This window comes from Xiphophorus hellerii, chromosome 12 (assembly GCF_003331165.1).
Source record: "Xiphophorus hellerii strain 12219 chromosome 12, Xiphophorus_hellerii-4.1, whole genome shotgun sequence".
Lineage (NCBI taxonomy): Eukaryota > Metazoa > Chordata > Actinopteri > Cyprinodontiformes > Poeciliidae > Xiphophorus > Xiphophorus hellerii.
In genome coordinates this window covers 24,649,229-24,676,641 of record NC_045683.1, presented here as the reverse complement: position 1 = coordinate 24,676,641, position 27,413 = coordinate 24,649,229, and the positions used below count along the sequence as shown (strand labels likewise).

Below are 27,413 nucleotides of genomic sequence, written 5' to 3'. Positions count from 1 at the left end.
GTATCTCTGGCTTGTTGGAGGTACAAATAAAGGAGCCCAGTAGTTGATCAGTCCCATTCTATGTCCTTGCTTAATGTAGCTAAAAATAAATCACCCTAATGTTAACAGGCTGCATATCCAGTCTTCCATCTGCTAACTGCTTTAATCGTTATGTTTCACACAAATTATGTTGCGTTATAGCTATTTTCAGTATTGTTTGCAGCTTTGCAACTTAATATGTCTATACATTAAAACAACGTAGCACATTCACCAAACACAATTTTATAACACGCTGTGAAAAATCTATTGTTAATAAAACCTTTGAACGTGCAAATAAAGTTTTTTTCAGTAAGTTTAATATTCAAGAAGGACATTTTGGATTTTGAGGTTGAGCTCAGTGAGAAGCATCTGGCTTTACATTGAAACCTTGAATTTCCAGATTATTACTTAAAAACAAAAAGCAAAAACCTAAGTGTTTGCACATAAGGCAGCTACAGGACTCTTCTTTCTCAACAAACCACCACCTTTTATGGTGTGGTCGGCTAGAGCAGCATTTTATCAACAGATGAGAGGAAATGGTGGGATAAGCTGATCAGCAAGGCACACTGTGTCCTGGGTTGTCCCATTGCTCCACATCCTGATACAGTTAAAGATGTGGAGAGCAAATTCAATGACAGGCTGATGTATACTAAATGAAAAATAGAACAGTATTCCAAATCTTTTCTCTTCTCGATGCAAAATCCGCACTGCTCCAAACAAACCAGATAATGTATAAATTATGGCTCTTTGTACAGCTCTTGTCAATACTGCAGTACTTTGGAAACATAGCATTTTTGCTGTAATGGTACTTATTACAAAAATTTCATGTGAAAATATAGATATATTCCTAAAATTTCTTGTAGTTTTGCTGTCTTGTTCCTCTTAAATGTTTATGAGAACTCCTTTTTTTTTTTTTACAACACAGTAAGCTTATAGCTCATAATTTTATAACAAAAATAGATTACAGTCTCTTCTTCTCATTTTATGTTTTCATATTTTTACCTTTGTGTGATTTTTTTTTTTTTTATTCACACAAAGACGAATAATGGTTTTTACAGGGCAATGTGATGTATTAAAAAAAAATGCAGTGTAGCTTAATGTGAAAAATAAGTCATATGGAAAGTTGTGGGTTTGATGCCAGCATTTTTCCTGACAAATCCGCTTAATGTATGAATATGTTTGTGGGTGTGAGCGGGATGAATGTGGCTCTATTGTAATTCCCTTTGAATGGTCAGTATGAGAAGAAAAGAGGAATATCATTCCAGTCCATTTAAATCATTCCTATTTCTAATCAATTTTATTTATCTTGTTTTTTCACTCATTTTCCCGTCGATGTGATTCGTTAGGCCTAATAATTAACTGTTACTTCAGTAAAAGGAAATTGGCAAAAAGTACACTGGTTTACAGGACTCCTGTTTATGTAATGACACCTAAGGTGATGCTCAGCTATTGTTACCCCCACATGTAGGAAACTCCTCCCTAAAGACAAGAGTTTTGACTTGCCTTTGCTCAGCGGGGCCGACGGGGGGCGGGCAGCTGAGAATAGACAGCGTGCCTGTCCTTGAGATATGACAGCCCGGGGCTTACCCATCTGTATTCCCGGGACGGTCAAAGGCTTCAGCGCGTCTTTCTGACACCATGTTGGGGGTTATCGTCAGAGCTGCGGTGAGTGTCTTGTATTTATTTCGCTGAACCAGACGCAGGAGGTTTTGTTGTTGTTTACGGGCTGCAGGAGGCAGAGGAGGAGGAGAGGAGGGGTGGGGCGCCACAGGAAAACAACAACACCGGGACAGTGACAGGTCCGGAGGCAACGAGAGGAATGTTCATTAATCTCCCCTTCACCGTCTTCAAATGCACGAAAGCTAAATTTGTACATTTTAATTTAGGTGCCGTTTTAACGACGTCTGTGTTGCGTAATGTTAGCTTAATATTTCCGATAGCTTCGCTTGACGAGATGCGTGTGCTGATGAAATGTCGACTTCGGCAACATGAAAGCCTCTGGTTGTGCCAGTGAACGGCGCTTCTTTAACATATTCAGTGCTTCATATCATCCCATGTAACAGGTGGTGTGTAAAACTGATAACATTGCCGCACTTAGCTGTCACAAAAATCTTATTTTGAAAGGGTTAACCGGAAGTTCTATCTTCTATCTTATTCCCACGACCTTGACAGAGGTGACACATCTGTGCATAAACGTGAAGTGATAGATAACCCCCCACTTCGTCGTCATTTCCGTTTACATCCATACATTAAAGCTAGTTGCCAGACTAAAATAAAGAAATCAATTAAACTCACTTCAGTTATAGTTTGTCAGCTGTGGGACAGCTGTTATTGAGTGCTTTTCATATTTGTTGAGCTATTTTGTTCTAAATTGTCATTAAAGCTCCCTTAAACAAGTGCCCTCGATGACATCACACAAGGCAACTAATCAGATTTCATTTGAAAGTGTGCATTCATATTCTTTTCTTTCTTGTTTTCCATCCCTTTGACCGTTGCATGTTTTTAATTAAATGCTTCCTTCAGAAATGTGCACTGCTATTCTCTACGGATGAACAGAATCCTCTGGGCCTTCAGTGGGAACGCTGCATGGATTTCAGGGAAAACTTATTGAAAACATATTGAAGTAATTTGTGAAGAGGACCAGTGCAGACCGAAAAAGCCAGATGATCAAAGATCATCTGTAATTGTTGTCAGAAATGTTTTTATTTTATTTTTTTTACTAAAAACCACATTGGTAGTTGATCTGTTCTATTAAAAATAATTAAGTCCCAGTATTTACTGTAAAGCTGCAGTTGCCAAGATTACTCGCCAGAAAGAGTGACTAATAATAAGCCCGATCCTAGCCTGCACTTGCAAATCACATAACTACATGCACACACAAAAAAAATCTTACTTTATACATGGGGGATATGCATTGAAGCAAAAATATATAAGAACTTAAAAAGGATTGTAAACAGATTTGTACCAGATTTGACTCACCACCATTTGCTTCTGCCGCCACAACTGTAGGCATCACGGCCTGGGGGGTCATCAGAGTCAAACTCTGGCTCAAACAAAAACGGCTGAACCTTTTCCAACTCAAACGATTCAGGATCAAGGTTTAACTCCGTCAAAAGTTGCATGCGTTTTGTGTTTACAAATGAATGCTGATCAGCCCAACCCTTGTGCCTCTTGTGATGTCATCAAATACGCACAAAGTAGAAGTTGCTTCCTTTTTTTTTTTTTAAGTGTGATTTTTAAAAACATTCTCAAAATCAAATAATTCTGAGGAAAAAATAATACTTCATCACCAACTGTTTATATCATCATTGAACATTTGAATACTTATCTTTGAATTTCAATCTAAGATTTATTTTGTAACTGGTGACGAGCACGGACCTTATGAACATGGAACAAACGTGTTAACATGTGTAGCACAGATGGATTTCATGCTTTCATGCATGTTTGTTTTAGCAACCATCCCGCAGTTCAGCAGTGTCAACCTTCTATTTATAGGATGGCAGAGCACAACCCTGCTGCTCCCAACAAATAGTGGAACCGCTCCATTAAGTTGTCTTGGTGTCCCTTTTCACATGCTCAGTCATCTAACACTGAACTATTTGCCTTTATGAATATTCAAATTGTTACTCAGTCAAGTTTCTGTTTCAGCGCACATACAGAGAGGTGTTCTCACACAAACATGTTAATGCTTCGGATCTTTAGAGCCTGTCACACTTTCCTTGACCGGATTACCGCATTTCTTTCGTACAAACGGAGTAGGATATTTATTATGTTTTCTCACTGAATATATAAACAAAGTCTCTTCCTGTCTTACAGCTGCGTCCAGGCATTGCAAATCCATGCCGTTTACTCAGAGCGGTAACGCAGATATCAGAGAGGTCCTTTGTTTATCAGGAAGGTTTGCCCAAGCTACCTGTTCCACCTCTGAAGCAGACATGTGAGCGCTACCTGGCCGCCTTGGAGCCTATCGTCAGCGAGGAAGAACTGGAACACACTCGTGTTCTAATACAGGAGTTCCTGAAGGGTGGAGTAGGAGAACGGCTCCAGAAGGGGCTCGAGAGACGCGCTAGAAAGACGGATAACTGGGTAGATATTTGGCTCTGTTTGCTTTCGGTTTATGTCATCGGGCTCCATTATGGTAGATATATGTGAGAACTGTGCTGTGCCTTTGTATTTAACCCCCTGCCTGAGTCCACTCTTCTAAAAGATGTCTCCACTAGTTTTGCACATCTAGTGACTTAAACTTCAGACCAGTCCGTTGGAAAATAGTTTCAGCTCACTCAGGTTGGATGGAGAGCTTCTGTGGCCATCGACTGTCAAGTCCTGCCACAGATTCTCAATTGGATTTAGGCCTGGACTTTGAGTAGACCACTGTCAAACTTGAATTTGTTTCAGTCTAAACCAAGAAAATAAGTCCAAAGTGTGGCCTCAGGGTTATTTGCTATTTGAATTTTTTGCAGAATTGTCATTTAAGAATGATACAAATTTGACCTGCCACCACAGGTATTTATTGAGTCTTTTAATTTTTAATTAGGGCTAAACGATTACAGACAGATTCACATCGTCTTACGAGGGAAAAGATTAGCTACAGCAACACAAAGTACTTATCATTTAACAAAACTTGGATAAGTGCTGTAAGCATTTTTAAAGAAAAAGTCTCACATGTGATGTTTTAGGAATGGACAAAGTGAAAATCAATGGAATCCAAAATAATTTTTAAACTAGAGGTCTTTTTTTTATTAAGGCAAACATGCTTTTAAAAGTTTTGACCTGCATATAATTACCAGACATTTACTCTGTTCCCTGCCAAGGCTTGTGGCAAACTTCAGACAAGAATGTATATTGAGTTTTTTTTAAACATTGGCTTTCATATTTTTTGAATCAGTTTATTCAAATGTGTGACATGCTCTCTAACTGTGTATGTGCGTTCAGCTGTCAGAATGGTGGATGCAATCAGCATATCTGGACTGTCGCATGCCTGTGGCCGTCTACACGAGCACTGGAGTCGCTCTGCCTCGAATGCACTTTGAAGATCGCCAAGGGCAGATGAGGTGAATGAAGAACGACTCTTTTATTGAACCAGTGGCGAAAACTAAAACACCATCGCCAAACAATCACACAGCTCTCTGTGTTTCAAACTTCAGCACACCTTCAGTGTGATATTCTGAGTTACAACAATCGTTTAAGTGTTGGGTTGTGAGAGAAACCTGTATAACTACAGTATGCTTACAGTGTAAACAAGGTGGTATTAAGCTGGGAGTTTAAAGCTGACACTCGCAGAGTCTTTCCCCTGTCGTGCTGGCTATTTAAAGCCTGGTAGCTGCTCGGCTGTTTTTAACCGCTGTGACATATGGGATGTGCTGTGAATGTGGAGGCCAGAGTTTGCTCTAGGGCTGCAACTGGCCATTACTTCATAGAGTACATTATTCTGTCAATTATTCTGACGACGAATCGATTGATCGGATAAAATAATTGCCATATTCTGCAGATTTCTCATTTAACCACTTAAGCCCTTTTAACACAGTATCAGAAGTATGCTAAAACGTGCAATAAACAAATAATTCAAATCCATTTTTAAATAAGAAAATAAATATGTTGCATTCCTTTAGCGAATGCTTGATTATGTGCAGCAAAGGATGCATCTGCAGCTAAAACAAAGCCTTCTAAGATCAACATATGAAAAGCTCGGCCCTTTCTGCTTGACTTAACGAGAACACAGGGCTGATCTGTTGACGGATCAATCGATTAATAACTTTATAGGAGTGAAAAGGAGATTTTTTTTTTTACAAATTTGAACCAAGTGAAGCTAAAACTAGGTCACTTGAGAAGTTCTAGGTAAACATATTGACAAAGGTTGTTTTTTTAATCTTAAATGCAAAATACATATAGTTTTTGTACAGTTTTGGCCTAATTACGGCTCTGAGTTATTTGTTTTTTTAGCAAATGGCAGTTTTTTTTTTAATCTGCATATGCAGTATACTCAGTTACTGCGTATGCATCAGTTCGATTACTAAATTAGTTATTGCAATCATTAATACATCACGATTCATCCGATTAATCGTCTCTCAGCCCTGGTTTGCTTATCATCTTTCATATGACAATATTAATCACTAAAATGTATAAGATCGATTTAACAATTATGTTAGTGTTCAGCAGTGATTACTATGAACGTGTTTTGCGTCCACTCCTGTGAAGAGTAGCTTTGATTTTCTTCTCTGCAGGTTTGCTGCCAAACTCATTGCAGGGGTTTTGGACTTTAAAAGAATGGTCGACGCGTGAGTTTGCCTGAAATTACTTCAAACATTGTTGCTATGTGACAGGAAGATCTCGGTTTGGTCTTAGCAACTGTTAATTTAATACGGTGTTGTGCTGCAGAGAAACTCTGCCTATCCAGTATCTGAATGGAAAGCCTCTGTGCATGGACCAGTATTACCAGATCCTGTCCACATGCCGTATTCCCGGACCAAAGAGAGATGCGGTGGTGCATTACTCTGCAGGGACGACACCTCCTACTCACGTTACCGTGGTCCACAACTTTCAGGTACTGTGCAGCCAAATGTTTGTATAGTCTTTAACTTTGCAACTTTATAATAATTTCGAAGTTGGAAGAGAACATTTTGACACGTGTTAAAGCTAACTAAAGTTTTCTCCTCTAGTTTTTTGTTTTAGATGTTTACAACAGTGATGGCACACCACTGACAGTAGATCAGCTCACCATGCAGCTGGAGAAGATCTGGAATTCTTCTTTGCAAACTAATAAAGAACCAATTGGCATCCTGACATCACAGCACCGCAACACCTGGGGAAAAGCTTACAACAACCTAATAAAGGGTGAGGAGAAAATGGAGAAAATAGCACGAGTAACATTCCAGTTTATTTTTGTTTTTAAACGTTGTTCTGAGAAAATATTTAATGAACTCGTGCTTTTATTTACCCTCAGACAGAACAAATAAGGAATCGGTCCGTGCCATCCAGAAGAGCATATTTACAGTTTGTTTGGATGCTCCGATGCTCCGAGTGTCGGATGAGATGTATCTGAGCCGCGTGGCAGCCCAGATGCTCCATGGAGGTGGGACACGGTGGAACAGTGGCAACCGCTGGTTTGATAAAACGCTGCAGGTGAGTTTGACAAGGAACTAAAGGCTAAAACAATGAACAGCACTCTGGCACTGGTTGAGAATTTCCACGCGTCTATTCCGCAGTTTATTGTCGGCGAGGACGGCACGTGTGGGCTGGTCTACGAGCATGCACCTGCTGAGGGTCCGCCTATTGTGTTTCTCATCGACTACGTTGTTAAATACATGTACGTCTCTTTCAGTGTTTGGACGACCGTTTTCTCCCGTTTCCGATTGAGCTCGGATTGATCTGTTTTTACATTTGTCGACAGGCAGAGACCTGAAATGGTTCGCTCTCCTATGGTTCCTCTGCCCATGCCTCAGAAGCTACGTTTCAACATCACGCCAGAGATCAAGAGAGACATAGAAAAAGCCAAACAGAACATGAACATGTGCGTACACTGTTAACAACTAGGCTTGTGTTCAGTGTTTGATTGCATATTCTTTACTTTTTACTGTGTTTTTTTTTTTTTCAGAATGGTGGAGGACTTGGATGTGAAAGTGCTCACATTTTCTCATTTTGGAAGAAATTTGCCAAAGCAGCATGAGCTGAGTCCAGATGCGTTTGTGCAAGTGGCTCTACAACTGGCTTACTTTAGGTAAGAAATCTCTCTTTAGTGAACAACAACAAAAAAATGCTCCGGAAAATAAGTGTAACACATAAAAATAAAATGTGCATCTGTGTGTGTCAATTTTATATTTTAGGATGTATGATCTTTGCTGTCCTACTTATGAGAGCGCAACACTTAGAATGTTCAAATACGGACGCACAGAAGCAATCCGTTCCACCACTGTGGATTCACTTAAGTTTGTTCAGGCAATGCAAGACCCATCTAAGCAGGTAAGGATAGGGCAGGTTTTTTACCCTGCGCCTTGCCGAAGCATTTTGTTTCATCACAACCATAAGCTTCAATGTTTTTTATTGGAATGTTATGCGGTAGAGCAACACAAAGTACAGAGGTGAGGATGAGACAAAAAATATCTAGGGTTTTTTTTTTAAATTAAAACAATACAAATCTGAAAAGTGTGGCATGCATATGCTTTTTTTTCACCACCTCTTGCAGAGCAGCATTTTGAACAAATAGAGTCTGAAACAGAATAGTGCTTAATTGTGAAGTGGATGGAAATATAGTTCTGAAAAAAACAATTTGAACAGTGTGGCAGCAATACTTTGCTTTTAAAATAGTTAAATCAATGCAGATTAGATGGAGGGCTTCTTTAAACATTCATTTTCAAGCTTTGCCACAGACCCTAAATGGGATTTAGGTCTGGACACTAACTGGGCCATTCCATCACAGGAATGTGATTTGATGCCCTTCCATTGTGTTTCTGTCAGCCTCTATCAGGGTTTCTTCTGGGATTGGCCTACATTTTGGTCCATTCATCTTCACACGAACTCCAGTTTATTTCTTTTTACCTGCTGAGGAAAGGCATTCCCAATCTTTAAAGGTTTATATGGTGGTCTAAGACTCATGTGCAGGGTTGGTTTTTCAAAACACATCGTGTTTTGTAGGCACAAAAACCCCATTAAATTTTGGTCTGCTTACCATAGGACTCTCTTCCACTTGTTTGCTGTGGGCCCTTCATGATTTGTGGCTGGACTTTCTATAGCTGTCTTTCTCTTACTGCCTTTTTCTTCCCAATCTTCCATAAAGCCCAGATTTGTGGAGCCTGTAACTACATATTATAGAAATCTATAAGTCACAGATTTCTTTTCATAGTTTGGCTGCTCCTGCGAGTGTCTTTTTTTTGACAGTTTTCTGCAGCTCCAACAGCTACCTGTCGGCTTCTTCTCCAATTAATATTGTCCTTACCTGGTCAGTGTAGGTGAACATCCATCTAAGTTTGCAGCTGTGCCGTCAAAATAAATTGCACACAGAAAGACTCTATTTACTTGTATATGTGATTTCTGATTTTAGCGTGCTACTGGAACGCCATTTGGAATATAAGACTTTGTGTTGTGCTATCACATAAAAACCCCCAATAATAAACAACATTGAGGGGGGTTGTGGTTGTGCTGTGACAAAATGTGAAAAGTTCGGGGGATATGAAGAATATTAAGGGACAGTAAATATTCTATGTTCGAGAGGTGAGATGCTTTACTGATCAGAAAATGTTCCCAACAGAACAAGGAGAGGTTTGCTCTGTTGCAGAAGGCAGTTCAAGCTCACAAGAAAAACACGCATAATGTGAGATCCGCTGTTTTACTTCATACTCTATTTTTTCAGCTTCCTATTAGTTTCATCACCACACATTACCCGTTTTATTTTTTTAGGCAATCCATGGACAGGCTATCGACAGACATCTGCTCGGGCTGAAAATGCAGAGTATTGTAGATTTGACCTCTATGCCTGAGATATTCATGGACACCTCTTATGCAGTAGCTCATCATTTTAACCTCTATACTAGCCAGGTATGAAAAAAAAACAACAACAACAAACAAAGAACCCAACAGCCTATTATTAACGAAAAGAATGATTGTTTACACTCCGATTTATTTATTTGCGCGTTTGCTCTCTCGCGTCTCTGCGTCCAGGTTGGCTCCAAGACAGACTGCGTGATGTGTTTCGGTCCAATGGTGCCAGATGGCTACGGGGTGTGTTACAATCCCATGGATGAGCATATCAACATCGCGATCACGGCCTTCAACAGCTGTGAGGACACGAATGCTGCCAACTTCGCCCAGGCTGTAAAGAAAGCGTTGTTGGACATGAGAGCTCTCCTCACGGAAACAGCCGCGGCCAGACAGTGATCCCACACATGAGCCCGGCGCGTCGCTTGTGTACGAAGCTGAAACTGAATCGAGTCTTTGCCAGTGTTGTTGGCGGAACGCCAGCGCCGGCGCAATGGAGAACTGAGAGGAAACGTGTTACCAAAGGGTTCATGGAAAACAAATAATGTGAGACTGAAAATGCACTGCCTTCAAATGGAGAAACAGTCAATGGTAGATTTTAAGATAATGTGCAAGCGATTGTAACTGAGCAAAGATTTTTTTTCTCTTACCAGTTCCTGGTGAATCTTAACAGATCCTGGGCGCCTTGGTTTATATGTTTATTTCAGGTGAAAAAATCAAAAAGCATATATTTTAGGTATGTAAATTAAATGAAAAAAGATTTTTCTATGAAATAGAATAAACAATAATGGCATTGTAAACAAAAACGAAAGATGTTACACATATAATCTATTCTTAATAGTTTATGTCGTGGATCAAAGTCGCACAAAGGAGTATTCAGCTCTGAAGGTTCCTTGGGAATACAGGTAGTCGCCATGAAATTCAACCTCAGCCATATTTCCAGAGGAGTGCCACAGGAACAGCTGCTGGCCGTTAAACACGTTGGTCTTTAAGACGTCCATGTCTCGGATCTGAGCAAGAAACACAATAAAAACATAGCTTTTATTCTTCATCCACATTCCACACGTTCTTTAAAACAAAGCTTGTTTATACCATGATATATGTGGACTGGGCACTGGTGGTGTTGAATGGTAACGCTATGTGGAGCGCCTGGATCCTGATCTTCACCGAGGGAGGGGCGTTGATGAGCACTCGGCAGGTGCGGCTGGTGTTGGACGTAACTGGATTCTCAAAAATGCCGCTGGGGGAAAAGAGCTGAATGTCGCAATCTGCGAGGTAAGAAGGAGGAAGAGTTTACTTATTGTTTGTTGAGCAAAAGATCACATGCATTCAAATGCAGTTCCATCTGTGAGAAGTTAAAGATGATATTTTGTCGGGACATTTGCAGCAGCATATTGTATTGTTGAGGCTGAAATAGCACTTTATTGTGGATATTGTGGATATTTATTAATATCCACAATATTTTTGTGGATCCACAATAAATATGTAGATATTTATTGTGGATTAACCCCCTCCACAGCAACTAGTAAAGCCAAGAATATAAACCAGTCATATAAAGGTCACTTTACAATTCTAATCATTTTTATTTAAACAATTAGGATGTATTCCCCTCTCAGGATGTTTTACAATTCTTTCAAACATTCTTAAATTAATTTAAGTACTTCTTTATTTCAAATATTACATTTCACTGAAATGAATTTATCTTAAATTCCATTATTCAGTACCGATAAAAGATGCCAAACTATGACATTTTTAAAGAAACAACACAACATATCTTTTAAATACAGTTATATAAAACTGTATGAAAATAATTTTAAGGTAGTTTTTAAAAAAAAAAGCAGGGAACAGTCAAAAAGAATCATTAAAAGTCCATGAAAGCAGAACCCAGGCTGGGATTCGAACCTACAAAGGCAACAGAGCCAACTGTTTCACACTGTGCAACCAAGGTATGTCCCGATACAGTGGGGGAAAAAAAAGGTAGTTCGTGCATTTCTTGTTTATAGTCAGGCATTAAAGTGAACAGTTGCAACACTATTTAGCTCTGCAGAGATGCATAGCTGTGTATCATCACCTAGCTATAAAAACAAATATTGACCTTTCTAATGATTTTACCCAGGCATAACGTGTGATATTAAACTGGTTATTAAATAAGTTGCCTTACCCTGATGGTGACTCCTTTTCGTGTTCTTCTTCGATCTGTAGGTAAACACAACCCCATTTCCAGGAGTGACCAGACTTTGCCGGACAAGCAGGACATTGGTTCTGGTGGTCAGTTCACTGCCTGCTGCCTGTACACACTTCCTCACGAAAGCCAGACGATCGAAAAACGCCACGTATTCCCCTGTACCACACACAAACACACACACACGGTTGCATACCTCCTTGTGTCTGCAACAGACTTCGAAAGTATTCATCGGAGCATACTTTTTCTGCAATCCAAAGAGCTGGATATGAGTGTGATGCTGATGACCTCGTCGAGGGGTCGACCTACTGACACTGTGCATCTGCTCGGCGCATTGTGTAAATCCACGGTGCCTGATTCCTCCAGCAGTAGAAGTCCACATGCATCTCAAAAAGCACATGCACTGTGATGATAATCATGCTCTATCTTTATCTGCTAACACGCTGCGATAAACGACGCACACTCACTAGGCTTAGGCGTTGGAGTGGCTGTGGTGGCCTCTTTGATGGCCATGGTCTCTGTTGGCCTCGGAGGAAGGCTGCCCATGCGGCGCCGTGACGCATCTTTATGAACCGGAGGAGGAGATGGAAGAGCCTTTTCTGTGGAGTTTGCTTTCAGGGTTTGAGTGGTCTTGTTCAAGGCCACGTCTCTGCAGCTGCCCGTGTCGCAGCCTCTGATTGTGATCGGTTTGGGCATGTGCATGCAAAATAGAGGGCTGAGGGGCTCAGGCTTAGGGGGGCCCATACAGGACACAGCTCGGGACTGGATACCGTATCCACAGGATGCTGAACACTGAAGAGCACATGGCACAGTGTAAGCAGGCTTATGCACAACAGATTGTTTACAGCAGAGGTCCGCAACCTTTGCAATCCAAAGAGCCATTTCTGTCTTCAGTCCAGCTAAATAAAACTGAAAATATTACATGACTTGAGAAAAAAAACAACTTAGAATTTTTATAACTAAATACTGCATAAAATCTGTTTTTGTCATTTCTTAAGAACACCTATTTTATTTCTATGTTTAAGTTTTAGAATGAAGAAAAACAAAGCTTTTTCTAAAAGTTAATAGTAATTTTAGTTTTTATATGGTATGTTACTGTTGGCACATACTTTCCATTCTAATAACAGAAACTAAACTCCTAATAACCAATAAAAATGACTGGGACTTTAAGTGTCATTCTGTTGTAGGAATACAATAGTTATTTCATGTAAAAACTGAAAAATAGCTAAATCCAGCATTTAAAAAAAATTTATATTTCTAAAACTTCAGGTGTTTCCTCATCATTTTTAGTTAATGTTTTTAAGAGCTAATGTGGAAAGTCCAGAGAGTTACTGTGTGGTTCCAGAGCCTCAAGTTGCAGACCTCTGGTTTAGCAGTGTTCAAATGAAGAGTTGGTGTAAGATTTAAATAATATACTCTGGGAAGGAGTGCTCTCAGAAAAGACATACATGCTTCCGCTAAATCTGAACTGAATCCTGTATTCACATCAATCTGAACTAATCTTCACATCCCATCCCGTCACATGTACCTGGCTCCATGGTTTCACCTCCCACTTGAAGGTGCACACTTGCACCAGGCAAGGCACAGTGGTGGCAGGTTTGACAGCTGCACGGCAGCCGTCCTCTGGCACCACGCTCTCCTTCCCGTGAACAAACTGGACACAGGACACATTCCTCTGAGCTACACCCAGGTCGCAGGACACAGAGCAGGGCGATGTCCTAAATACCTTCCACCTGGATGAGTGACGCTGATGGTGAGATGACTTTCAACCCCCTTTTTTTTTTTTTTTTGCAAAAATCAACAGACTGCTTGTGTGAAATTCACCTTGCAGGGCAGCTGTGAGTATTACATGAAACCACTGCTGTTGGTTTGGGAAAGCCGCTGCAGTTGTAATCCTCCAACACCTCCTCCTCCTCTCCATCTGTCTCTCTAGCACAGTACAGCACTCTCTTGGCTGCCCCTCCTCCACACGTTACGCTGCAGACTCCTTGCTTAGAGCGCCACCTGGTTGTTTGAGGAAAAGTAGCATTTGTAAAATCTTCTTTTTTTCAGGAGTACCCACACTCCTTAAACCTGTTCAGATTATGTCATGTTACAACATGGAAGGATGATGACACATGTTCTTTAATTATTTATCATTATATTCTTTTTTTGAAAAGTGTGGCATTTGGATTCATTTTGTAGAGCAAGCATTTTGGTGCTATCGCAACTGCAAAGCATATGGGACACATTTCCACCACCTTTGCACATCGACAGACCAAACGTTTTGTACATGCTTCTTTATAAAATAGGTGAAGCTCAGTTGGATTGGATAGTGTACTTATGAGGATCCATTTTAAAATCTTACAATGGATTCTTGGTTTACTATAGCTCTGAAGTTCTTTTTTAAAATCACGTAATTTAATATGCACCAGTCCATTATTTTTGCTGCCTCCAACAGATTTTCCTTCCACCAACTGAGCTCTACTTTGCTCCATCCATTTTCCCATCACCTCTGACCTGCTTCTCTGTTCATTACTTTTCTTTCCTGTTATGATCAGAGCGCCTTTCTCCACATTTCTTGTGTAGTCAACACGACTTGTGGTAAATTGTAAATGAGACTTTTCCTGTATGTTAACTTATACTGGCATTACGTTACTCAAATATGAGTTAACTTTTGAAAGCATTTTGTTAGGATATTATAATGAAAAAGGAACTGGACACCTTTTAATGTTTACTTAGACAAATTTTGAAAGCTATGTTTTATTTTCCTTCCTTTTTACTTTTATGAAATATTTTGTGTTGCTCCAGCACACAAAAAAAGTCTAAATAATACAATTGATATAATAATATAATTAATGTTCATGTTGTAACATGACAAAAATGGTTAAAGAAAAAAAACAAACAAATCAAAAGTATATGATTGTAAATCAAATCAGCACTGTTAATGCTACAAATAAAATGCAAATAATTGTTAAATTAAAAATTTCTCACTTTGGAGGGCAGGGAGAAAAACCACACATTTCAGTGTGCGGATCTGGTTTGCTGGAGGAGTCACAGTGGAAGTCAGGGACCCCCAGTCTGGTCTGGTGATCCACACAAGAAAACCAAACCTGTAGGTTTCCTTTCATGCATGAGCATTGGGCCTTGAGTTACTACACCGAAGGAAAAGGTGCTGGTTCTGAAGTGACTACGGCTTAACAGCTTTCAGCTTACCATTCCCACAGCTCCTAGAACACTGGCTGACTACGGGGCTCCAGACATACACAGGAGCCTGTCTGGAGCGTGGAAGCAAGCCAGACTTTAAACTGGGCCGCTCCTGGTCAACAGAAAGAATGTTTAGGCGTTAAATTAGGTAATTAAACTAAAGAATTTAATGCCTTTTTGACGTTACCTCCACCTTAGAGTCCCACCCGATAGGGCAGACATCCACCACACATGGCACCGAATCTGGAGGTTTGATCTGATTTAAACAAAAGCTATGGTCCACCTCGACATCTAAGCCGTCTTCTTGCCGGATGCAAGACACGTTGCGTTCTGCTTCCCCCGGTCCACACACAGCAGAGCAGTTACCCGGCTCTGAGACAGACCATCTGAAGATAAAGTGTTTCAGATTACGCTAAAGGAGCAGGAAAATATATATATATATATTTATATATATTTATATAATTTTTTTCTATATAAGTCTTCTATATTCTGTGATCACTGGAGCAAATGATTGTATCTGCAAAACAAATACATTAAAGGTCACGTAATCATTGATAAATCACGGGTAATACCTGGCAGGGCAGTGGTGCAGGTTACATTTTTCCAAAGGGTGGGGAGCGGTATCTGCGGAGCACTCTGAATCGGGAACCTTTACCACGTCGGATTCACGCTTTTGAACACATCGCACGTGACGCACCCGAAATCCGCCGCCACAGGAGGCACTGCAGACCCCGAAATTTCCTGCATCCCACCTGTAAAACAGTAAATTATTCATGTATAGTCATTTGGGCCGTGCGTACCTGCAAAGGGAAGACGAGAAGAAAAAGAAAAACGGAGCTGAGATGAAGCTAACCTGGGGGGACAGGATGGAAGCTGACAGGTTGTGTGTAGTGCTGTGGGTGGAGGAGGGGCTTTACAGTAGTGTGGCTTCAAAAGCTTGTTGGTGTCTTCATCTATGCAGACATGCTCATTCTTCTGTATACCTAGGGAATAATAAAAACGCTTGGTATAAAAATGGTATAAAAAATATACCATTTATTACACACATTTATCATTAGATACTTATACTTATTTATTTACCCAATCCACAAGTGACAGAGCAGGGTGTTGCTAACGGAGCCCATTTGCCTCTAGGTGAGCTGTCTGTCAAAGACTTGTTTCTTGGCACATAAAACTGAAAGCTAATGTTTGGATTTGTTTTTTCCCCATATTCCTTTCCATATTTGCGATAGACCTGAAAAAAAAAAGGTATTACACACTTTAGATGCCTAATCTCAAAAATGGACATTGAACTATAGACAAGCACTCCTTTCTTTGTAGGCACAAAGGCCTCCTTCGCACTGATTTTGGACAGTTTTTAATATAAAAATCCCCCACTCATGGATGGACTCTGCACAGTCCTGCAGACGTCCTCTGGGATGCATTAACAACACACTGTGCTTCCTGTTACGCATGACGGAGCGTGAAATTTTACCCAACTGGTATGAGTGTGCACAAAAATGATCATGGTTACAGGTAGTACAGTTAATTATTGTGGTGATAGCAGATCTGCATGGCGGAGTCTGGTGCAGCAGAAGTAGCTCAACCATAACATGTGGCTCACACGTACCTGTGTGGGTTTGATCATCAGCAAATTCAAAGGAGGAGCAGCCATGTTGGCCTTATGCCAATGAAACCTCATTTCACCTACACTGGGCTGGCAACTCTCCACCTAATTTAATATAAAGCTACCAGAGGCACTTTCCCCCCTGTTTCTCAGGCTATAAACAAAATGACCTCAGTCAGCAGCTGAAGCAAACAAATCATGAACAAATACACTGCCATAGTAAAAGATTGGTATACCTGAATCTACAGTAAATGTGTGTTTTAAACACGTTTTACACTCTCAGTTGGGCTGCAGTTGCCACTAAATACATATAATGTACTGTGTACTTTCCAATGATGTTGTAACTGTTATAGTTAAAGTAAAGCCTGGTGGCCCGCCAGGCTTATAATACACTGGGGAAAACCCTGCATTTCTAAATTGTGCATCCAAGGAAGTCGGGAGTCTGGAGTCTGCAATTGACTGAAAGTGTATACAATTGTAAAAAAAAAAAAAATAAATAAATTATTTTGTGAGCAAAGGCTGTTTTGCAAGTACTAATAGCACAGTAGCACCATGATTACGGTCAAGGTGTTACTGTTCCGCATCTGCTAAAGCCATCTTGGATCTAGTGTGAAATAACATTTGCTGAGTAATTTGAGAAATTCCACCCTTTTCCTGACCTGTATGGTCATCTCCTGTTTCAGAGGTCCAGGTACTACCACCTCTTCCATCTCAGGTAAAAGGTCAGGAGTCAGGTGAAGGCGGTACTGTACATAGTCATCATCTAGCGGTGAGGGATGGGTGGTATTCAGAGCCATGGTACCCGATCCAGACACAATGTACTGATCCCCAACCATCATAGCTGCAGACATAGAACAACCTCACATGCTCTGCATTTACCAAATACTCTGTTGTTAAAACTTAACTTTCATACAGTGACTCCACCCACCTAAATGAGTGAAGACAGGCGCCCTGTTAACAATATGGACCTGAGTGGCATTCACCGGCAGAGTGAGAAAAGTGTTGTAGTCTTTATGTGAAAAGAGGAAATAGATATTGGCTCAGTTACCTGGGTTACAAGGCCAAGAAAGGCAAGTAGTTATCTAGTTGTTTGTTACCTTTGGCACCACCACCACTGTACGAGTCGGATGTCAAAATGCAGGTGGATCCATCTCCACCACACACCCCGCACACATCCCACGCTTTCCCAGAGTGCAGCACGCCATCGCAGCCGAACACCTGATCGCAGAATCAAAACCAAGTGTAAAAATGTACGAAAAGAAATCTGACTTGACTCTCTTGACATGTTTATTCTTTTCACCTGGCATCTCCCTCGAAGACAAGCAGCTGTTGCGCCGTAAGGAGTTGAAATGTCTGACTTGCAGCGAGTCCCATCCGCAAAATAAGACCCACGGCTCACTATGAAGCTCTCTCCATCTGACTGACACATGTATCTGCACTGCTCATCTCCTGATTGTCACCAAATTGAAAGAAAAATATGAGATACTGATTTTCTCTGGGTTTTTTGGGTTTTTTTAAGGAAAAGAAAGTAGAAAACATGTTAGAAATATTTAGATTACTATCACCTTTGACAAAGCCGATAGCGGGGATCCATTTGTAGAACGAGGCAGTGTTGGGAAGCAAGTATAAGGGTTGGGGGTCTGTTTGGGAACACTGCTCTGCCACGAAGTCCAACTGGGTCTGCTCACAAGGCTAAAGCAACATGAGTGGAAGGAAATTTGTTACATCTTGCCCTGCACTATAGAGCAGCTGTCAACTAAAAATTTGCCCGTCGCCAGCGTTCTGATGCTAAAAGTTAGCATCAATGCTAAAGTAAGCTGTAACCTACTCAATAGCATGTGGAGAGTCACAAGCATGTTGAGTAACATGAACTTACTCCATTCAGTATTTTAAAATTAGTGTAAAAGATAAGATTGGCCAAAATGCTAATATTGGCATGTGCTGTCAGTGGCATGTGGGGTATATCTAGCATGTTGTCTTGACTTCCTCCTGTCAGGGCAGGGCACGACGCACTGAACTATTTTGTACTCTTGGCCCTTCGCCTGTAGCAGAGGGACAGTTCCTCCTCCCGCTAAAGCTAGTTCCGCTTTTTTTTAAGTTTGCGTTGAGCGCGAGCAGAGCAGTCACATTGCTTTTCTGTGACTTTTGCTGTTTTCTTGCTTTTTAAATCGTTCTCTTACGTCTTTCCAGTCACGGAAACCCGTTTCAAAGCATCACTGACTTTTACCATCGTTAAAAATACGCAGGGGCGTCCCAGGAATCTTGGGCCCATGACAAAAAATTTAAGCAGCTGCTGTTACAATTTTTTGAGTCTATTTGACCCATCAAAAGCATCCCAACTTTAAACGCTTGCAACTCCAATACTGATACTAGCACAATATTTACTGCTCATAAATTTTACATGCAACAGTACGCATACAGTATGCAAGTAGGTTGCTTAATTTTTTTAGTTTTAGCTTACTGAAATGTCTCTCCCCACGAGCAACAGTAATAGGCAACGTGCAAAATACACATAAAGCAATACAGACTTCTCAAAAAATGCTGTGTAGTTGCATTTTACTCAAGCTGCAGTACATAAAAATATGTTTTCTCCATATTTGTTAAAGCTGTCACCATGTCATGACAGTTTGTTTTGAGACAGATAATCTGTGAAAACAATCAATCTCCACCTCCTTCCTGAGCTACTATGGCTAGCTAAAGTAATGCAACGTTCTGACCAAAGCAACCAATCGGAACCAGTAGGACGCTCTTAGCGCTGTCAATCATCCTCATTCACTCACTGCTAAATGTGCTAATGGCGGATAAACAACATATCATTGCAGGAAACTCGTTTACCTGCCGTCACTGATAGCTATGCTAACTAGACTGAGCATTCACAACAGGCTGCGCTAGCTACAGCATAGGGATGAGCAGCCACATGAGATTGTGGCTGACAGCACTAAAACTCTACCTGCCACCGCCACTGATTGGTTGTTTCTAGATAGTACTGGGAGAAAACAGAGGAAATTGATTTTTCCCAGATTATCTCTCATGCCATACTGTCACAACATAATGACAGTTTTAACAAATACGTAAAAAATAAATAAATAAAACATTCTAAAAGTTACATACTGCAGCTTTAATTTTACTTAGGACAGGGCAGGTCAGGAGGGACGTGGGTTAGAGCTGCTGCTGACTGACCCATCTGTTGTTAAGTGGTAAAAGGTACAGGGACAAGCTCAATATATGAATATGTTAGTCATTTCTTTCCTTAATGCATTAAATGTTAGTGAAATGGAGGCAAACAATAGTCTGTAGCTAAGCTAACTATGCTGAATGGTTGATAATCTCACAGTCAACCCACCTCTCGGAGAAAAACTGGGTTACAAATTGACACTTTTATCTTTTTCTCTCTCTGTCTCTCTATTTTTTTGAAAACCTAACTTTATTACTAGTAGCATAGTAACTGCCACAGTTGTTCTTGTTTTCCACTGTCTGCTGCTGAACATTGTCACCGTCAAGCGCTCCAAGAAGGGACGAACCATTTCATGCAGATCCAGGGGGGTTTCAGGGCAAATGTGTGCTTTTTGGTCTGGGAGGGGTAACATTTAATTTTTACTGCTAAAAACAATTTTAGAAAACACAATGTAATTAATTTTGTAATTGACAGGGCCCCATTTTTTAAAATTTCTATGAAGAAAAAAAAATAAATACAAAAATTGTGGAGGGCCCCGTGTTGGTCAGGGGCCCTTGGAATTGTCATAACATAGCTAAGACCTTATTTATTCACAAAAGTACAACGCATCATTCGGGGCCCCCAAAGCTCCTGGGCCCTGGGCTGCAGCTTACTTCCTTCTGCTCTTCTGTGTTCTTCCATGCATTGCTATGGTAGGCCCCAATGAGAAAAACCTAGCTAACTTAAGTCTGTCTCTGCTTTTAATTGCAATGTATATCTTGGACATTTAACATAACTAAAACTAAGAAACAAACATTAAAAGAAAGCTGATACTGATCAACAGTGCTTTGCGAAGGTTTTAGCAGGCCTTTCAGATTTCATAGTTATTTTTTTGTACTCATAAACGTAATGTTTGTGTTATATACCAATTTAACTCTATTCGTCATTCACTCAGAAAATCTCATCTTTATGCAAAAATTTTAGCTTTCATTTGCAGTTTGCAAAATTTTGGAGAAAACAACACATCACTGACAATACTGTGAAACATAGGAGTAGCAACATGACGCTGTGAGGTTGCTTTACGTCAGCTGGGACAAGAAAGCGGAGCAGAATTTATGGTAAATACAGGGCATTCCTCAAAGAAATGTCTGTCAGAGGCTACAAAAATCTTACACAGGGTCAAAGGTTGCAGGCTTCTTGTAGGCAGCCATGACGGAATGGTCTTGTTTAAATGATATATTCACACTCAAATGTTTAGAGCGTCATGGAGAATGAAGCTCTAAACTTTTGTGAGGCCCAATGTAAACAAAACTAGAGAGAACTTACCAGTTGGTTACAAAGTTCAGCCTCAATATCTGGGCCGTCACAGTCATTCCCTCCAAAAGCAGGTCTGAAAACACATCACACGCACTTCTTTAAGATGAAGCTCTGCCGAGCAGATACTAATGCTTGTGTGACAGTTGCCACCTTGGGTTGTTGCATTCCCTTGTACGGAGCATGACCCCTCCGCCACACGTCCGGGAGCAGGAGGAAAACCCAGACCAGCTGGACCAGGAGCCGTTGACTACGACAGAGACGCCGAAGTCATCTGGGGACACACAGCGTCCCTTCAGACACCACTAGAAGACAGAATGAACAATGTGCTTGTGTTTACACCTCGACTGGGATGACTGCAGCAGCATTTCTAGAGTGTTACCTGATTGGGTGCGCACTCTGTTCCATCCAGCAGTGGAACCAGGAGGCGTTTACAGGAGCTGATGTCTTGGGGTTTAACATGACAGGACAGAGCACGGCAAGCCGGCTGTTGGAAAATTAGACTATAATTGTAAACATGAATCAACAGTACAGTGGAATTGCATGCATATTTCCATGAAGTTGGAGGGTGCCACCTAGTGTTCCAGAGCTAATATTACAGGCAGCATACCAGGTCAGGATTGGAGAAAGAGCAAGCTCTGGCAGTGCTGCCAAAGGCTATGCGACACTGGTCATCAACTCCGTAATACAGCCCGGGCTTCCAGTCCTGCAGGGAGCCTCCCAGTGCGGGGAAATCCTTCACACATTCAGCTCTCCCTTCACTGTAAATATTGAATAAATTGATGTCTAATTTTCCAAATACTTAGAGTGAAAATATTTATGTATATGGTCTGGTTTTTATGTTTTTTTAAGAGACCAAAGGTCTCCTGCTTGCACACATCCCACGAAAGTCAAACATGTGAGGCATCTTACTGATTATAGAGACATACAGTACATGGTCATATGAACAGCAGCAAGAGCCAGCTTTAGTTGCTGTGTTGACATTTTAGTGTTTTTGGAGATTCCTTTTACCATCTTGGACGTTGCTTACAGTGTAAGCTAGCTCGGATGGCGAGTCCTGGGAATGTTGTAAGTTTTCTTGTTTGCCCTCCATTTGAGAATTATTTTTAATGTAGAGAAAAATTTGATTTGAAGGCTGCTTGCTAAAGTCTTAATTGATACAATCTTTTGCTTAAGGCCTCAGACAACTCTCAACCACTTCTACTCCAATAGCCGAGAACTGACCAAACTCAAACTTTGAGGTTAAAAGAGAAAGAAACTCTTTCAAAATGCTAAGTATTGTGATGTTTTGATGACATATACTGGATATGGTGTAGCTATCTGTAATAGTAGCTATTTTCAAATGGGAATAACGGTAGGGATATCCTAATTTGTTACTCACTATAAATGTGTATTTTTATGGCAAATTTGTGAAAAAAGAATTCAAGGAGTTTTCTTCATCTTTGAGCGTTTCTTTAAACTACTTGAACATTTCAGTGTTTTTAAAATGTATATTAAATATTCATATGTGCAGATAAAAAAAACAACACATATCTCCATTAGTTATTTGGGAGAGGGAGGGAGGCAGTACATCCTTTCCAAAAGGACAAAATAAAAAAGTTTAACTTGTAGAAGAAATTCCCTTTTGGCAGCACAGAGATTTGTGTGATAGTTGGCCCACCTGAAGAAGGTGAGAAGCTGATGTCTACTGCAGGGGGACCAGGTCAGATCCACGCTGTTGTAGCCTCCATCCGAGGCCATCATGAAGCTGCTCCGACTGCAGCCGTTCGCCGATCCATCATGGTCGATTCCGAAGCTATGGTGTTGAAAATTGCAGAAGTAACCTTAGTGCAGAACGAATCCAGCATGACTGGTGGCATTTAAAGGCAACGTATAATTGCCGTCAATTAATCGTTTCTTAGATCAGTACTACACCTGCTCTCCGAGTGATAAAAAAGGATTATGAGGGATTAAGAGCCCTTAAAGACCCTGCCTTAAAGACCCTGTTCACTTTGAACAGCTCTCATTTTAATTCAATTTTATGGCATCATTAAAAATCTAGCGGCCCTTTTGTCATTTTATTTGAATAATGATCTGAAAATATTTCAATCATTTGGGCACTTGACTTTATGTCCTACTTATGCTTTTAGCAACATAAGAGTTATAGTTTTACATTAATTATTAAGGAGCAAGTGGGACAGCTGGACACTTTCGCTGTGACTCATGCCAAATTCTGCTGGCTCAGATATCAAAAAGGAATAATACTTCCAAACAACTATAAATTAGAGAATCATCTAAATGGAGGCGGCTGTAAAACCCCAGATTATTAGGCTGACTGTAGACTGATGGATGGCTCGGTGTTGTACCTGTGGCCGACTTCATGAGCGATGGTGATGCCCAGGTCGAAGCCCGTGTCCTCTGTGATCACACAGCTCCAGTCGCTGGAGCAGACCCCTCCCAGCTGTGTCACCCCCCTGACCTGCTTGTTCCCATTGGGCAGCTCCAAGTCATACCTGACGGTTACGACATATTTAGATCATTACCATATTTGGACAGGAGTAAGATACAGTGCCCTGCAAAAGTAATCCCACCCCCTCTCCTTTTCCACATTTTGCCGTGTTTCAACCACAAACTGGAATGTACAGTATCTATTCAGATGTGATCTTAGAGACCGAGACAAAGTAGCACATAAACATGAAGTCGGAGGAAAGCACGTTTTTTAAAAGAAAATGAAAAGTGCATTCATTTTATTCATCCTCATTTACTCTAATACCACTAAATGAAATTCCCATCTGCTCTCCTTGTGTGGAGGAAAGCTTCTGATTCATCACATAATTTGCATGTGACTGGTGACTTCTGATTCTCCTTCAGAAGTCACCAGCTTATTAAGTCCAACCACATTCACATTTTTAGGTATAGCACACAACTGTTACTGTTGAGGGAACATTACTGAACTAACATCATCATAAAGTCCAAGGAACACATCAGACAGGAAGTATGATGCTGTGTGCTGGCATTTTTCAGCTTTGGAAGCTAAGTAAAAATCAATCCTTCAAAAAAACTTTATAGAATTGTTGCTGTGGTAAAGATCAACCTTTTGCCTCTGCAATAACACCTAAACATGCAACCAGAGCTACACTGAGCTGGAATGAATTCAAAGCATATTAATGTGTTGTTTGCATTGGTCGATTTCATAAAATCCCAGTAAAATACGTTCAAATTTGCGGTTTCAAAGTTACAAAATGTGACAATTTTCAAGGGACGTGGATGGATTTTTACAATATGTCTACTTTAAATGCCAGGGAATACATCCATGCCTCGTTATATATAGCAGGAGGTCAGCGTGTAGCGGGTCTGAGTCATTTGAGGGGTTGATCCTTCTGCCCCAGTCACACACACTTCTCAGAGACGAGGTGATGTTGGTGGACATTTGGATCTCTGGCTGGAAGATTATCCACAGCAAAAATATGAGTTAAAGCATCACTGTAAAAATTGAATTTTATCTACACATTCAGAGTCATTTTAAGTCATAGTGGTGTTTCTGTGAATACTTTATCACCTTTACGCTATAAAACTGAGTTAAACTTCGCACAGACCGTAATTTCCCTTTTGAGGATTACATGATGTCTCTCCAACCTCTTACCTCTGGCTCCGATAGGATGATCATGCGAACCAGGTGAACCCTCATGTTGGCACCCAGGGTCATGTCTCTCAACAGCTCAGAGGCCTAATCAGAATTTACATTATTGATCAGATCGTTATACTTTCCGCTGCTCAGAGTGTGATTAAACTGTTGTAGTGCCCTGCAGAGCCTATCACCGGAACATTTCAGGATAAACTGTACAACTTCAAAACACATTTCCCCCAGCCCCTTTAATATACTTCTTCATTATTTATTGATCACTCCTTATTGCAGCCTAATCATATGTTTGACCTACATTTCCATCCACAGTCTCTAAAATCGCTCAGAGAGGAATGCTTCTACTGTATATCTATATGCGTAGACTCACAATATTGAGGTTGGTAAGGATGTATCGTTCCGTGTCCTGCTTGTGGACCTGCTGGACGTCCGGCCCCACTACCACCAGCAGCTCCAGATGCGTGATGTCAGGAATCAGAGTGGAGTGACGCAAACGGTCGCTTACTATGAACAAAAAGGAAAACGCTTTATGGAGACAGACAACAAGAAAAACAGTTACTGCGACTACATGCAATTATTTTTTATTAACAATGAAGCAGATAAATGACATTTTTAACTGTGTTCTTATGTTGCAACATGTACCTGTAGTGTCTGCAGAGGAATCTAGAGTGGAGACATTTTCCTGTGGCTTTTGTGAGGGAGAAACAGCTTCAGTTTAGTTAAACATAAAAGAACATTTTTAGTGTATTTATACCATTTCAACAGCCTTAAAATCCCAAGCCTCTATGCAAGTCATCATAGAACATGAAAGAGCAACTCAAAGTGTATCATTTTGATGTAAAACGAAAGTCTCTTTGCCTATTCTTCTTTTGTAAAATTATTCAAACTCATTAAGATCTGGAGAGCATCTGCAAATATAAATGTTTTAATACCCTCACCACAGACTGATTTAGGGGTGTCAGAGTAAATACGACTACCCAAATTTTAGTGTAATACCTGAGTTTTCAAATTGTGTTCTGGGGATTACGTTGAAAAACCACGTATCATATCTTCATTTCACTTCATCCCAATTCAGTATTTGTATTTTAAAATGCTCCATTTAGACAAAGTAAGACACGATTTCTCTGAAAAAAGTTCAGTTTTTCCCAGTTTAAAGTTGAAGAGTTCAATGCACTTTGTCAGAGCTCAGTGAGAAGCAGAATCGTCTGCCGCAGAGCTCCTGCTCGCCTGCAGCTTTCCGCCTACCTCATCCTGAGGAGATCCCATTACAGCGCTGAAGCCAGGCAGTAGGAGCAGAAGACAGACCGCAGTCAGAATAAACATTTTTTCCCCTCCTTTTTTCTGTGTGTCTACCTGCTCTGCTGTGACGCTAAGACTATATATATATATGTTCCCTCCTGCTCATGTGGGACTGAGCCTCGCTATTAGTGTATGAGTAACATGTGTTTATGTAAACAGTAGGGACAAAGTTGATAAATGTCATACGTCATTTCCTGAATTTCTTTCCCCCCCAGATTTGGGATCAAAAGGGCATATTTTATTGGATTTGTGAAATGACTAATAAGTGTAAAATCTAGCCTTGCTTCAGAGTAATGAAACTGAATAAATGTTAAAATTAAAGGAAAGGCATCATGTATTAGGAATATTTTTGATGGAAATCAAATAGAACCACTGAGAAGTGAGGTTCTTATATGCATTATTAAGAAACCAAAAGTCCCTTTCAGATTCTCCCATGTTTATGTTTGGGCTGCATTAACTACCAGATTAACCCCTCCTGCTGTCACAAATATCCCAGAGTGTCACTGAGTTTCACAGCCTCTAGAGGGCAGACTCGATCCTTTAGCGGAACACGAATGAAGAGGAATGCAGTTCTCTCCACAAGAATGTAAAAAGAGTGGCACCCCTGAAACTCATCGAAGTCATAAAGCCAAAGCTAAGCTGCATATTAAGAGGGAAGTGAATCCCGAGTGGAAAACAGTAAAACCAGAAATTAGGATATCACTGACAAAAGTTTTTTTTCTCTTTGGAGTAAAAAAACCAAAACCCTCAGTCCTCTTGCTAAACGTGATACATCTGGACATTAGTTTTAATAGCTCCATCCATAAATTTTCACCCCAGTTATGTGACAGTGAGACTATAAAGTGTTTTCACTCTCCTCTCCATGTATTTCTTCAGATCTGCTCAGCACCCCTCTTTCCTGAAGGGCTGTAGTTTATCTCAGCAACTCTGGGACCCAAAGCCCATCTGCTGTTGTTCTGCCTGTTGTCAGTCTGGATTAACAGCTGGCTGGCGCGGCAGCAACGCCGGCATTGGCGCTCATCTTAAACCTCGGTGCCGGATCTGTCAAGCACAACACTGTGATAAATGCCGCTCTATCTTTCACGCCCATCTCTGTTCCCTCAGAGGGGAGCAAGGGATTTTATATTTATGAAGTCCTAAATTATACATAACTAGCCATATGGGATACTCAAGTGGGCACAAGCAGATGATGCCTCAGGAAAATGTTGTTTGGTTGCAGTTTTGGAAAAAGGGGAGGAAGCTGTTCATTTGTCAAGGAGTTTAACGTAGAAAGCTAATCATCCGTATCAGTTTTCCTAGAATTGCATTGCAGAGTTCCCTTTCTTAATGTAAAAACAAAACTTATAAGAGTTTATCTAATTATGAAGCTTGACCCCTTGTGTCAGATTTGAAGATGCACTTATTTGGAGTGAATGTAATTTGGTGCTTTAAATGACTGCTGTTTATCTCCTGCTCTTTGTCATCATCTCTATCTGTTGCTTCAACTGTGTTCTACGTATACTGTACTATTGTTATTTTGTCACATCTTTTTGGAAAGTTGAGCTGAATTTCACTAGTCACACCCAAG

The 27,413-nt window shown here is 40.6% G+C and overlaps 2 protein-coding genes across 2 annotated transcripts; one reads left to right on the top strand and one right to left on the bottom strand.

Annotated features, from left to right (window-relative positions):
- The first annotated feature begins 1,656 nt into the window (after positions 1-1,656).
- zgc:154046 (Carnitine O-acetyltransferase-like) lies at positions 1,657-10,541 on the top strand. Its single transcript, XM_032578761.1, has 14 exons — positions 1,657-1,683; positions 3,835-4,104; positions 4,951-5,069; positions 6,240-6,293; positions 6,394-6,559; positions 6,675-6,849; positions 6,959-7,137; positions 7,221-7,321; positions 7,406-7,525; positions 7,610-7,732; positions 7,839-7,974; positions 9,260-9,322; positions 9,409-9,546; positions 9,670-10,541. Exons 1-14 carry the CDS (start codon positions 1,657-1,659, stop codon positions 9,883-9,885), a joined length of 1,887 nt encoding a protein of 628 aa, XP_032434652.1. The 3' UTR covers positions 9,886-10,541.
- Positions 10,245-25,952, bottom strand: adamts13 (ADAM metallopeptidase with thrombospondin type 1 motif, 13). Its single transcript, XM_032578760.1, is given in 30 exon segments — positions 10,245-10,496; positions 10,579-10,754; positions 11,648-11,827; positions 11,911-12,054; positions 12,136-12,460; positions 13,197-13,401; positions 13,493-13,672; positions 14,642-14,771; positions 14,864-14,966; positions 15,042-15,240; positions 15,427-15,606; positions 15,708-15,837; positions 15,935-16,088; positions 17,120-17,301; positions 17,389-17,469; positions 17,558-17,678; positions 17,761-17,909; positions 18,026-18,152; positions 20,941-21,004; positions 21,082-21,233; positions 21,311-21,415; positions 21,539-21,689; positions 22,589-22,723; positions 23,274-23,420; positions 24,225-24,349; positions 24,551-24,634; positions 24,918-25,051; positions 25,190-25,235; positions 25,793-25,934; positions 25,936-25,952. Coding segments are annotated over 30 exon segments (4,224 nt in total). The 3' UTR covers positions 10,245-10,340.
- Between the last annotated feature and the right edge of the window lie 1,461 nt (positions 25,953-27,413).

Coding starts and splice junctions, on each gene's coding strand:
- zgc:154046 (XM_032578761.1), top strand. CDS start 1,657: ATGTTGGGGGTTATCGTCAGAGCTGCG. Junction 7,322..7,405: donor GACTACGTTGTTAAATACAT/GTACGTCTCTTT, acceptor ATTTGTCGACAG/GCAGAGACCTGAAATGGTTC. Junction 7,975..9,259: donor TGCAAGACCCATCTAAGCAG/GTAAGGATAGGG, acceptor TGTTCCCAACAG/AACAAGGAGAGGTTTGCTCT.